The sequence below is a fragment of the Orcinus orca genome, chromosome 6 (assembly GCF_937001465.1).
Source record: "Orcinus orca chromosome 6, mOrcOrc1.1, whole genome shotgun sequence".
NCBI lineage: Eukaryota > Metazoa > Chordata > Mammalia > Artiodactyla > Delphinidae > Orcinus > Orcinus orca.
In genome coordinates, this window is record NC_064564.1 from 53,195,971 (window position 1) to 53,209,443 (window position 13,473).

Below are 13,473 nucleotides of genomic sequence, written 5' to 3' on the forward strand. Positions count from 1 at the left end.
CTTCTGCCTTGATCAGTAAGTAGCTGCCCTCTGAGAACCATTTTTGAGCCTTAATTCTTCTTAAGAAATGAAAACATATTCGTAGAAATAACTTCCATTTAGTAAGGCTTTATCAATAAAGCAGAATATCTAACTTTCCAATTAGTTTAGTAACAGAAGTGCACGGGGTAAGAAAGATAGTCTAGTTGCTAGTTGTCTTTTCCCACTGTGATGCATGGACAGGCCAAAGTGTGCAGAAGACAGGGTGCAAATAAACATCAAGGAGGTTCATCTCAATCTCTCATTGAGAATATTGAGCTTCAGGCACTTGGGGGAAATCTGAATATATAAGAAATCAAGTTTAACCTAAGACAGGCATTAGTCACACCACAGAAATATAAACAAGAGAGATCATAGATAGGAAAGAAACTGAGGAGTGCCATTACAGGAAAAACATCAACTTGTTCTCACCCCTGATACCCAACTGTGCCTTTATCTCGAAATCCACAGCCTTCACCCAACCAGATACATGCATCCTATGAATACTTATTTTACAGATACAGGAATTAAAATCAAATCAAATCTTGGTTCAGTTAAATGAATCTTTTTATATTTTCATTCCATTGTTTTTTCGAGTTTGGTTCTGGATCAAACCAGCAAAAGGATACATCAGTAGCATTCTAAAGTCATGTATTGTCTTTATCAATATAGACATAGGAAAGTGGGAGGGAGCTGATGAATGAAGTAACTCCTTAGTGGAAGAACTTTAAAAAAAAACCCAAACAATTATATATAGTATTAATCAAGTACCCCTTTCTATATGCTACCATTAGAATGGTGATAAGTGAGTTCCGGGCCAGTCACTGGAAGTATTTAAGTAGAAGCTGGATGACAACTCGTATTGGTTTATACGTGTGTGTGTGTGTGTGTGTGTGTGTGTGTGTGTGTGTGTGTGTGTGTGTGTATAAAATATGTCAGAATACCTCTGTAGTAAATACACATATATGCATATTTGTGTAAATACATGTGTTCACGTATGTGTGGTGAATGGGTGCGATTACTGGGGAAGAGTGGGAGAATGAAGCATCTGGGGAGCTGGACTAAAAGACTGGGGAGGTCCTCTTTTTGCATTTCAATTCATTAAGCGTTTGAAGATTTTCAGTCAAACTTTGCTTTATTTTACAGTTCAGAATAAAATTATTTTCTGGGCTTTGTTTAGTTTGGAATTGCACAAACCACCGTGGATTATTTCCAATTATTTGTGATCTGATTTAAGCCTTGGGTTCTAAACAGCAGCTGGCTCCCTGAAGTCCAAATGAGCAAAGAGAAGAGAGCAAAGGTCTTGCTTAGCACAGTGGTGTCTTCACACCCAAATCTAACTTCTGCTCTCTGGGGAGCTCTTTCCAATGTGGCAGGCGATACACTCAGTAGCTAGAGTATTTTTCAGCTTCTCCAGTTTTCTTATGAATATATTAATAAAGAGAACAAGTTCTTTTAAAAGTTCCTCAATCACTTGAATGACTTTTTCTAGTTTTAAAAAACACCGTACTTTAAAAAAGCAGCATAGTGCATGGAATTTTATGTTTTGGGAGAAAAACACAAGAAAAACCTCCCCTCTGCACCAAATGTTCTGAACCATAAGGATATGAAAAAACTGCCTTTTTGTATTTAATTATAATTTCTTTGGAACAAAAAAAGGATATTCAAAACCCCTATGCAGAGTAATACCACATCTGGAATTCCACATTTGTGGTATTGGGATAATAATTCAGGCAGTGTTTGTTTAACAGTTAGCAACAGTGCTTTAATGACTAGGGTCCTATTGCAGAGGAAACATAAAAAAGGACAAAGGGAGTGAAAGAAAGACATAACATAAACCCATACACTGTATCTAATCATAGTGAATTACTGTGTCCACTGCAATGTAATCTGATCGTATCTTAAAATGGTTTTTGAATGACAAGCTTACAGTCTGAGCAGACCAGTGTTATTCAAAAGCAGAGCTCAGGATGGATTGCAAAACATACTATCTACCATCTTATTTTTACAGAGAAACACAAAATCTATAATATATATATATGTATAAAAGAAGCAGAAGACTAATTTACTAATTCTAGCATCAGGATGATTGATTTACGTACCGAGGAAGGGGATGGTAGAGGTCATAAGGCATGATCTGCTTGTATCCGTCACTGTTAGGAACAATAATGCCAACCCTCTGAGTAGAAGGTACACACAATAAAATAAACACTAAATGATTACATTATACAATTTCTTTAGACAAATGCAAAGTAACATTAATAAATTGTCTCTAAAAAACAACACTAAAACAGTTCAAAATCTTTATGCTAGCATCTGTTTGAGGATGGGGCAAGTTCTTTGAAAGGGCACCGCTGACTATAATTAGTTCTCTGATCCAGGCAGGAAATACCAGTGGAAAGGGTGGTAGTAAGAAGACTGGGCACCTCATCATTAACTATGACACAATAAGCTTGTAAATGTTCTTTAATCCCCCCAATTATACATCCTATGAGGTCATTATTATCATCATTATTAATGTTACTTCCAGATGCTCACCGAGCAGTTTTACAGTTACGGTCTCACTTCTGATGAACGAGAGAGCTACGTATAAGAGTAGGTACCTGGGACCTGACAACACTATGTAGCATGCATTAGCAAATAGGTAATGCACCCGTGGCAAATCTGAGGATTTTAGTAAAATCTGGAAAGCAGCCGCTTGGTTATTTTATAAAGGGAAGGGGAACTCGTGAATATAGTAGGCAACAATCAACAAAAGCGCATTCCCTACCAAAATAAAGGGAGGGCAGTTAAAATGTGATAATAAAGATGAAAGATCTTTTTTTGTGGTCTATAAAACGTGATATGGCGTTAACTGCTATTATGGTGGTGGTTGTGATTGTTCTGACTGTTGTTAGTATACCTGGTGCTCTGGGAAACCCGTGAGATTTAGAGATAAAGACTAAAGGAGCCATAAGAAATGACATTTTAGGCTGTATGGCTAATGGATTCACAAGAAATGATATTATAGGCTGTGTGGGGGTCCCCAGAGGCCTTTAGGACGCCAATAAAGTACACTAACTACCTCACTGATTTCAAGGAAAGCCTGCAATTGGCAAGACTTTCTTCTTGCTGAGTCCCCTTGTTTGTGGGAGATTTATGACTCATGAATCTCGGATAAAAGGGCTAATACAACAGACTCTCCCTCAAGAGTGGGAGACAGAGCTCACTTCACGGATGTCATGTATTTGCTGCAGCAAGGCACGGTAGGTCATGAGCAGAAGACACTTATTTTACCACTGACAAACGATAGCAAGTCCTTCTTTTGAATACTGAAGGAACTCATGTATTCTATTCTAGGATGAATGGAACTCATGTATTCCGGGATATTCTGGGATGAATATCCGTATTCAATATACATGTTTGTATTTATATTTAAATAAATACATTAAGACTCACTTTGATCCCATCCTCTGACATAGGATGATACAGTACGTTTTGGGTTTTTTTTTGCGGTACGTGGGCCTCTCACTGTTGTGGCCTCTCCCACTGCGGAGCACAGGCTCCGGACGCGCAGGCACAGCGGCCATGGCTCACGGGCCCAGCCTCTCCACGGCACGTGGGATCTTCCCAGACCGGGGCACGAACCCGTGTCCCCTGCATCGGCAGGTGGACTCCCAACCACTGCGCCACCAGGGAAGCCCAGTACGTTCTTTTTATATGGCTAGTAAACCTAAGCTTTTGGGTAGAATGAGCAAGGTATACTGTAGAACAGAAAGATAAAAAATAGCACTGGCTGGACATAATGCCCGGTAAGGAGGAAAGAGGGAGTAATAAAAAGGGTAGTTCCTGAAGAAATTACTGAAAGGTAAGGGAGAAATGAGAGAAATTAAATTTGAAAGAAAACGAGAAACAAATCTTTGAATACAGATTTCTCTTCCAAAGAGGTACGAACACTGGAGTAGTCATTTGCTTATTTATCTTACATGACTAAATTTTCTTCATTTATTTGTGTGACTAAAGGTATTCATTTATATAACTAAACTTTCATGGTGTGTGTATGTGCATTACTCTTCAGTAACGATGCTCATGAAAACGGATGCTGCCTTTTGAGGAAGTTCAAAATCCCATAGCTCTAACAAACACAAGAATGGGATGAATATTAGCATTAAACTTTTCTCCCTGTTTTCCAAGACAGAGAAACTTCCTATTCTTTTCTGCCTTCTTTTGACAAGAAATTGGATGTGAAAGGTTAATCCTGTCTTTGGTTAGAATCATGGGATCTCTTTCCAATAATTCTTCTGCCTAGTAATTAAGGAAAATTTCTTTCTAAAAGAACTGTATTTGATAGAATTCCAACCTTCCAAAGTTCTTCTAATAACTTTGGTAGTTAATTAAGGAACACAGACAACTGACTTCGCAGTTGTATTTTAGCTAACCCTAGTATCTTCACTCATGCCTACATCCAGACCTAAATGCAGAAATGCGTATCGCTGTCTCTCCTCCTGAAAAAATTTATGTCTATGATTTGTCATTCTCAATAGGCGAACGAACTGTTACAGATCTCTGCCAACTGATTTATCAGCTGATGATGTTTAAAATGGAGGCAGTAATATTGAAGGAGACAGGCTAGAAGAAAAGAAGGGGAGTGAAAGAGGGAGTTACAGAATTCAAGATGTTGGGCTTTGCATTGGACTGATTTAGAAATCATGTTTTTGTTTGAACGAGGAGCTTTAAACCTGGATTCAGCAAAACTATAGCTATATTTGTCTTTCTGTGGCATAGGTCATGGTGAAGACTCATAAAATGACTCTATGGCACCTGTGAAAACAGAAAGATATCAAAACAATGGTGCTCTGTCCAGTCCTGTTAATGCATATTCATGTGCATGGGCTCTGCTCTCTCTTGGGGTTCATGCCATGGCCCTGGCCTTTCACCACATTGTCACAGAGGGGCAGGCAACACTGCCTAAACTTAACTCTCCATTGTTTCCTTTTAAGGCACTTAATCTTTTTCTTAGGTAAAGTTTATCTATTGAAGAATGATGGAAAAGGATGCCATTTAGGGACTTGAAGAAATTCTTTCCATGTTTTGGTCTTCATTTTTATGTGTACGTGCGTGCATACATGTTTATGTATGCATTCAGACGTGTCTGAACATACATGCAGTGGGGAAGGAGGCAAAAATAATTTTTAAAAATGATCGCAAAGGGAAATGTAATAAACAGTTGGTTTGGGGGTAAAACTACTCATTCTCCATTGCCTTCACTATTCTGACTGCTCATGCACTTCCTACACTGGGCAATGACTTGATTCCATCTGAAGTCTTTCAAATCAAGGGTCATGGTGGGAAGAAGAGAAGATGAGGATGAAGAAAGGGTCACTCTGGACTCATGTGATATAAGTCGAAGAAAGACATTGCACATCATCCTCCACACCTTGCTGAACTGTCCAATGACAGGAGAATGCTTCCATGTTATGACAAACTCATGGAATAAAATATTATGCAGCATATGAACATGAAGTCTTTTGAACTATTTAATGACATGGAAAATGTTCAAATGTAATGTCAACTGAAAAAATCCAATACAAAATAGAATGGACAATGTAATCCACAATACTAAGAAAACTTATGTGTTCATATACCACCTATACAATCATTTTTGTAAAGCCTATATGTCTGTATGTGTATACATATGTGTGTGTGTGTATACATGTGTGTGTGTGTACACATAAATATATGTGTATAGGACCCCAAACAGTTGTTAATTCCTGGTGTTTGTATTATGGATGTTTTTTGGGGTTTTTTTTTGCTTTCTTCTTTTTATATTTCTCTGTTTTCAGGAATTAGAACTTTTAAGTAAAACAAAATTCAAGTCTGAGAAAGCAAAAGACAGAATCATTTGGAAACATGATATAAATGGATGAAATGAGGCTATCCCTTCAATTCCCATGTGTCACTTAAAGATGACTGAGTCTTTGTACTGAAATCATGTCAGAAGCTATTATAGAACAATATCCCTGACTTTAAAAATCAAGCCCTCTTCAGGCTCACACTACTCAGGTGTGAAATTTACATATTGTGACATATCTCTCTTTCCAAGAAAAGTCCTAATGTAACTAACTTCATGAGCACCTAATTTGCGAGGTTCTGGGTTCTTCTTACAATGGAAATGAATCATAAGGGGTCGCTTTCATGGCTTCAACGGTCCCTTCCAGTGCATCTCTCACGACCTCTTGCCTCTTCTCCAGAGCTGCAGAACCTCATTTCTAACGTCCTGATGGCTGGACGTACTCTCAGTATGTCAAGCTCAGTGGGTCCAGACAATTCATTATCTTCCCCTACAAACTGCTTCTTCTCCTGTGATCACTGTTACTGTTCAGAGCACTGCCATCCTCCCATCCACCCAGGCTGGATACCGTGGGGCATCGTTGCTCTTCTCTTTCCTGTATTCCCTACAGACACGGAGGTCTTCCAGTAGTGATGTCTGCCAAATACATCTCTGTGACATGAATTTAGGCCCTTTCGCATGTCTCCTAACAGATTTCCCTGCCTTCAGGCATTGTCTCCTCCAATCCAGCCTGCTCACTGCTGTCATAGCAACAGATACTTTACTTCCCAATGCAGCCCATAACACCCAATGAAATTTCTTCATCAAGTGCTACCTCTTCTACAGCCTGTCCTTATTTTCCCTCTCAGCATGTAGCCAGACACTTCTCTCTTCCTCTTCCAAATACCCATAGCACTAACTCCCCTCATCACTTTTAACTGTATACTATCTTTTAACTATGTATACATTTTCTTTAGTTTAACAATATGGGACAAGATCCGTATTGGTTCTTTACTATATCTTTTAACACAGTGCCCTGCACAGAGGCAATTCATAAATAATGAGTCAACGAAATCATGCCATTGATGTGCAGACACAAAAGCAAAGCTACCATCCAGAACGAAAGCGAGCAAACAAACAAGAACAAGGTTAAAAAAAACTCCCAAACTGCCACTCACGGTGCACATCTTTAGTCCCACTCCTTGCCCTTTGCTAGCTCCACCATCTGTATGAGGGGCAGGCTGTTTTAGAGGGTAGTTTGGCTGCTCTGACAAGCAGAGGTGATTGGGTGACCTGGGGCAGAGAAAGGACAGCTTAATGGCAACTGTGCTTCTAAGCTGCTTGGCTAAGCTCTACATCTCTCCCACTGGGCATCTCCCAGAAACAGCCATGACAGTTTTTTAAAAAATCTTCTCTTCCCTGTCTGTCCCATGTGTTTTTTCAGGTATCATGCTGCTTTGTAACTGCACAATTCAACTTCCCTCGGGCAGTGTTGTGGTCCAGACTCTCGTTGGCTTTACTTTGCCTTTGCCATGGTACCAAGCACAGAACTTGGCACGAGATTGGTACTCAATAAAAAAACGAATGAAATTGTGGGTGGTGGGGGCATTTCTGGCACAGAAGAGAGTGATTCATCTTTTCTCAACAACTCCAGGCCAATAGAAACCAATCTCTTCCCAAGCAACTGTTCAGAATGGGGGAGGAGAGAAGTAATAAAAAGTTGGCAGAGACTCAACCATTTGCTTTTTCTAAAATTGGTTTTTTTTTTTTTTTTTTTTTTTTTTTTGCTGTACGCGAGTCTCTTACTGTTGTGGCCTCTCCCTTTCTGGAGCACAGGCTCCGGATGCACAGGCTCAGCGGCCATGGCTCACGGGTCCAGCCACTCCGCGGCATGTGAGATCTTCCCGGACCGGGGCACGAACTCATGTCCCCTGCATCGGCAGGCGGACTCTCAACCACTGCGCCACCAGGGAAGCCATGCTTTTTCATGAGTGGCAGAGCACAAAGGATTACAGCATAATGAGGACAAGGACCCCCTGAGGACTTGGGAGATGGAAGGACTGTTCTCCTCTCTGCCAACTCTCTTTCTCTGTGACCTTGAGTGCATTGCATTTGGACCTCTGTGTTGGTCTTCTGCAAAATCTAAGTATTGGATGAAGTCAGGAGTTTTAAGATGAAGTAAGAATGGGTGCCTGGAAACCCGTCTCATGGAGCTCTATCTTATCTGTCCCCTTCCTAGTGGCTGCTAAGGGCAGAACTCAGAGTTTTGTGGACCACAGATTGAAAACCACTGAACTAGGTAATCATCTCAAAAGCTCTCCTATTTTAAAACTTGATGACTTTACAAAACACCGTAGGTTTCCCTATCATTTAAAGAGGCAAGTTGGACATCCAGCAAATAAGGAAATATTCTGTAAATAGGTTACAATTTTTTTAAAAACATAGTAGCTGCTAGGCAACATTCATTTATCTTTCAGAAATCAGACCAAAAAAACCCTGCTTCACTGTCTAGGATTTGAAAACATTTTAAAGATACATATTCATTTTCTGCTATAAAACCAACTACTGGAGAGTTTTTGATCATTTGATCCAAAATATCATAATTTCCTTATATCTATATTTCTGTGGTTAAACATTTCTGATATTAATGAATGCAGTTTCTGAACTGCTTTTAAGTAAATGGGACTAATATTTCCTTGGGCTTTGGTTAGCTTTTCCTGTACTGTTCCAAGTGATTTGGTCATTGTTTGATTTGAGTAAACATCAGTATTTACGTTTACATGAAAAAGGCGTGCTTAACCCAGGTTTGTGGTCAATTCAGAGATCCAGGGCACCAAACTTTGCATTGATATGGTTGGCAGTTCTGTGCTGGCTGTGGAGGTGTATGGTGGGTTTAAACCAGATCGCACAGGTTGCTGCAGGCATCATGCAGAACAAGGGTACCTGTAGGATATGATGACACCAGGGCAGGTGACCTGAGTTTATGTAGCATAGGAGCTGCTCTGGAAGTGGAGGCACTTAGGTCCATGACCCAGCTCCTGCCTGCCCTGACTTGGTGCAGATCGCATAACTCCTCTGGGCTTCAGTATTTTCATCTGTAAATATAGATGATAAGCCCTGTCTTGCTAACCTCCTGGGGAAGGTAAAACTGGATTGAGATAACAGATGTGAAAGCACTGTAGAAACTTCAAACAGCAGTAACATTGGGCCAGTCATGTTATAGGGTTGGTTCTCAATAACGATAGCTGACTTGCATCGAGCGCTTGGCATCTTGCTGAGAGCTTTACGTGCACCATCTCATGTACTCTCTATAGTTCCTGTCTGACAGGAATACTATACTCATTGGACAGACGGCAAGACTAAGGCCTAGAGAAATTAAGTAAAGAAGCTACTTAGCTGGTAAAGTCAAATTGAAAAATTGAAGTAAAAAATGAGGATGATGATAATATCTGTCCTATTAACTCACAAGTTAATTAAAAGATTGCATATATTTACACTTTTAAAAACTTTAAAATGTAATATATGAAGTGATCATTATTATTAGTGATGAACTGGCTTGGTGGAAGAACAGAATTGTCCCATAACTGAGTTAGAGCTGACTGTCTGATACTGTGTGGTAGGTCTATAAACTTGGGAAGGGTACGACCATGCATTCTAAAAAACATCAGAACTCTGCTTTATTCATCTCATCATAAATGCATGAAAGTGCAAATGGGATTTTACGATGGTATTTTTTGTCGCTTATTCATTAGCTACTTAAAGTAGTATATTTAAATGAGGTTGAGCAAAAAGAAGGAAGTTGTTACTTTTCTAAGTAATTTACCTACTTTTATAAAACAAACAGAGCTTCGTGACTAGGAAAACATTTCATTATACTTTAACTCCCAACTGAGAAAACCATGTTCTAGCCCTTACATTGAGTTCTCCTTTTTTGGAGATGGACATGGCATAAACCCCATGCAGATTGAATGGCAGTGTCTCATAGCTGGTTAAGTGGGGATTTTAGAAGTTGCTAATTATCTTAATTTTTCACGATCATGATTTTATAAAAATCTGATAGACGTGATTTGCTTTCCTGAAGGAATTTCCTAGGAATTTATGTTTCCTGTTGTGAAAACAGCAAATAGAGAGCTACCTCTCTAGAAGACCCATATGAAATTTTAGAGTTCCAAGTCCTTTCATGGAGGAGATAGCTGATTTCTGGAGAGTCTAGGAGTTTCTCTGAAGTCACATCAACATTATCATAACGGTGATCTTAGTCATAACAGCTGCAGCCACTCACATTTATTGAGTGCTTATAGTGTGTCAGGCACTCTGCTAAGCTCTTTAAATGTATTACACCCTTTATTCCTCATGACAGCTCTACGAAGTAAGTAGCTATTATCCTTACTTTGGAGGATGACAAAACTGAGGCTTAGTGAGAACAAGGAATTTGCCGAAGGCTACCCAAACCAGTAAGTGACAGAGCCAGGATCCCAAGCCAGGCTATGTTGTTCCAAAGCTCCCCTCCTAAATCACCATGGTATAGTGATAATCACTGCATCACCACTGGACTAGCCGGTCACCAAGTTAGCGTGACTGGGCTTTATAGGTCCACTGTACATGCCGTCGCTCGCGGTGGAGATTATTTCTCTTGCATTAGGATTCAAGTTGCATTAGGATTCAGTTCTGAGATTTTGTTCACACTTCGGTCCCATGGCCAGGGATGACTTATGCAATTTGCTGTCAAATTAAATGGTGCTGGACAAAATAAGTCCACTTGAACTCAAAAGAACTGCCATTTGGGGCATACAAGTTTGGGCATTTGCTTAGGACTGCTGCTCTGAATTCCTTGAGGGAAGGGGGAATCTGTATGGAGTTTCAGCAAAAAACAGATTTGTTTGCTAATGATTGTGACCATGCTAGTGTGATGAGTGAGAGCTTTTTTTGCTTCTCCAACCTTTGCCAATTTAAGCCCCCTTCATTACTGCCTTGGAGAGAAAAGCAGAGGTCTGTGCCAAAAAACAAACCAAAAATAACCTGACAAGGTGGTTCTCTGATCTTCTCACAAATAATGTCTTGCACAATTCCCCCCAGACAGCCTTAACAGTCTTACCAGTCTCCTAGACTGAGTTACGTAAGGCCAAATGTAGCCTTTTTTACATTGAAAGACACTCTGAAAACATAAGGTGCTTATTAGGTGAACTAAAACTATGCCTTTTTAGTTGTTGCTGGACCACAGGTATACATTTGGAGGCTTTCTGGCCACATGATAGACTTTACCCTTCATCCAAGAAGCAATGATGACACAAACCATTGCACAAATCACCAGGTACTGTGTTAAAAAAATAATTCCCCCTCGTGTAAAATAGAAGCTATGATTATAGCATGGCAGGCACGAGGAGGATTTTACATTTGATAAGATTCCAAGTGTCTTAGCTACTATAGTGTTAAATCAATGAAGCAGAAAACATGTTAAACATGTCCAGATCTCTGATATCCAGAAGGGCCATGCCTCCGGACTTCTGGGTGTGCCCAAGTTGGGACCACCACCAGAACATATACTATACTCTGTATAGGGTGTGTGATGGGACTAGTGATAACATAGCTCTGAGGCACCTGTGAGAAATATTCTCAATTTTAGCTAAAAGTTATTAAATTTTAAACTTCACTTTCTCTTCTGTCCCATTATAAGCATTGTTTTAGCTTCTTTTCTGAGACCGCTTTTGGCCTGGAAACAAAGAATTTTGTCATGTCATAAAAATAACTGCATAAATGACATCAGTAGAGAGCAATACAGCTTTCTTGGGATGGAACATCTGGCCACCAGGTAAGCTCGCTTGTTGGTCTTGTAGTGAAAGGAACTCAAATTCCTGTCTCAGGAAATGTCAAGTTACTACATGTCATGGATATTCATTTCAGGCTTGCTTTAGAATAGTGGAAAACAAGAATGCTAAGTCATTGAATTCCACATGTCTATTATATACAGAATGATTTTACCTATGTATGAGCTATAGACAAAACTGGAAAGAGATATAGCAAAAGCATTAATAGCGATAATCTGTGGGCACTGGAGATTTTTAGTGAATTTTATCATTTTCATTATAGTCTTTTAACTTACCAACATTTCTGAGTTAGCAGGAAGAATCAGAAAAAAGCCATGAAAACATGAAAGTTATTTTGGAAAGAATAGGCTAGATGTCAACAATCTCTTTAGTCCCAAGAACCACTAGATGAATCCAGCCACAACCATGGAAACCTATAGATGCTGTTGGTGAGTGAAATGAGTAAGTGATGTCATTCATTAGTTCAAATTATTATACAGCAAATTAATGAGAACAGTGAGGCTATTTTGGTAAACAGAAAAATTGGGTATCAAGGATTATGGCTAACGGTTATCACATCCAGTTTATTTCTGATTTGTTTTGGTTTTAGGTGTGTAGCAATGAGAAAATTCTTATCTCAGAGAAGTAGTTGCTAATGGTGACAATTTTTATAGCTCACCTTACAGTCTTCAGATATTTATTTTTTAATTAAACAGACATAATCACGGAACTTAACAATGAGGGCAAAAAGTATTTCCTTTGGTAGTGAAATAATTTTACTATTGTTACAACAATTTTTAATTTTAGCTTAGCTTGACCAAGTTAACAATTCGTTTATGTTTGAGTATACTTTTTGTGAGTTATTGTTTAAAGATACTTCAAAATATATAAACTGAAATTTAATGAAGCAACTCCATGGAACAACAACTTCTATAGGCACAGTTGGAAAACCACTAATTTAATGCAACAAATAACCCTCTCACTTCCACTAGTGGGTGAGAAAACTAAGGCCCAGAAGGGTAAAATAATAAACCCAGGGATACAGACTTATTTAGTGCCTTTTTTGCTGTCCATGGTACTTCACAATCTCGACAGGGAATGAACATGTCTATCTAAATGGGATTTTGCTTTCAAATAATCGGCCAAAAACCATAGTCTAATACAGGAAAAGTGAAGAACTATCTCAATGGCTACATAAAATAAATTTCTTTTGAAATTCCAAAATATGTGACTTTGTTCTAAACAATATCTCTTGTGTTTTCCCTTTTAGGGGCTTCTAGGTTTGGGTGCAAAGGTGTTGTTTAATGTCACCATATGTCACTCTTGATTTTACTATTAGACAGTTAAATCTGTAGTTAGAAAACAGTTCCTTGGGGGTTTGATTCTGCTGTGTCTGATGAGAGGGCAGACCTATTTTATCGAGTCTCTTCATCTCCTTTTCTCAGACTATGACTTCTTATTTTCTCTAGGAACTCAGGAAGGTTGCTTTGATCCTGGATATGCAAATGAGTTCAGTGAATTTCACAGCAATCCTGAAGTATCTTAACCTCAGACTAGCATATCTACATTTCCTAAAGCAGTTTCCTCTTAAACCGCTTCTACTGCTCTTAATTTTTACAGCTTTCTTTAATTACCTCCGTAATAAAAAAGCGGCTTCCTGACATTTGCTTCTAACTTATTTTTTGCCTCCTTTTCTCTCTCTCTTTTTTAATAGCCACCTGTCCCAACATTTATACATGTGCTGTATTAGATGTTTTAAAATAACATAGACATAGAAAAAAGATACATTTCACAAACTTCTTTCATGTAGGATGGCCTTTTGCTTTTGAATAATAAGAAATA

At 39.0% G+C, this 13,473-nt stretch overlaps 1 protein-coding gene across 3 annotated transcripts in view; it reads right to left on the reverse strand.

The window, feature by feature from the left end:
* The window catches only part of ADAMTSL1 (ADAMTS like 1), a 1,025,773-nt gene that overhangs the window by 262,201 nt on the left and 750,099 nt on the right, over nt 1–13,473 (reverse strand). For 2 of the 3 annotated variants that reach the window (XM_049711046.1, XM_004276108.3), the window contains one exon: nt 2,121–2,171. The exons of the other annotated variant lie outside the window; for it this stretch is intronic. In XM_049711046.1, coding sequence (XP_049567003.1) covers nt 2,121–2,171 — 51 coding nt within the window. The remainder of the gene's footprint in view (nt 1–2,120; nt 2,172–13,473) is intronic. 3 annotated transcript variants of the gene reach the window in all.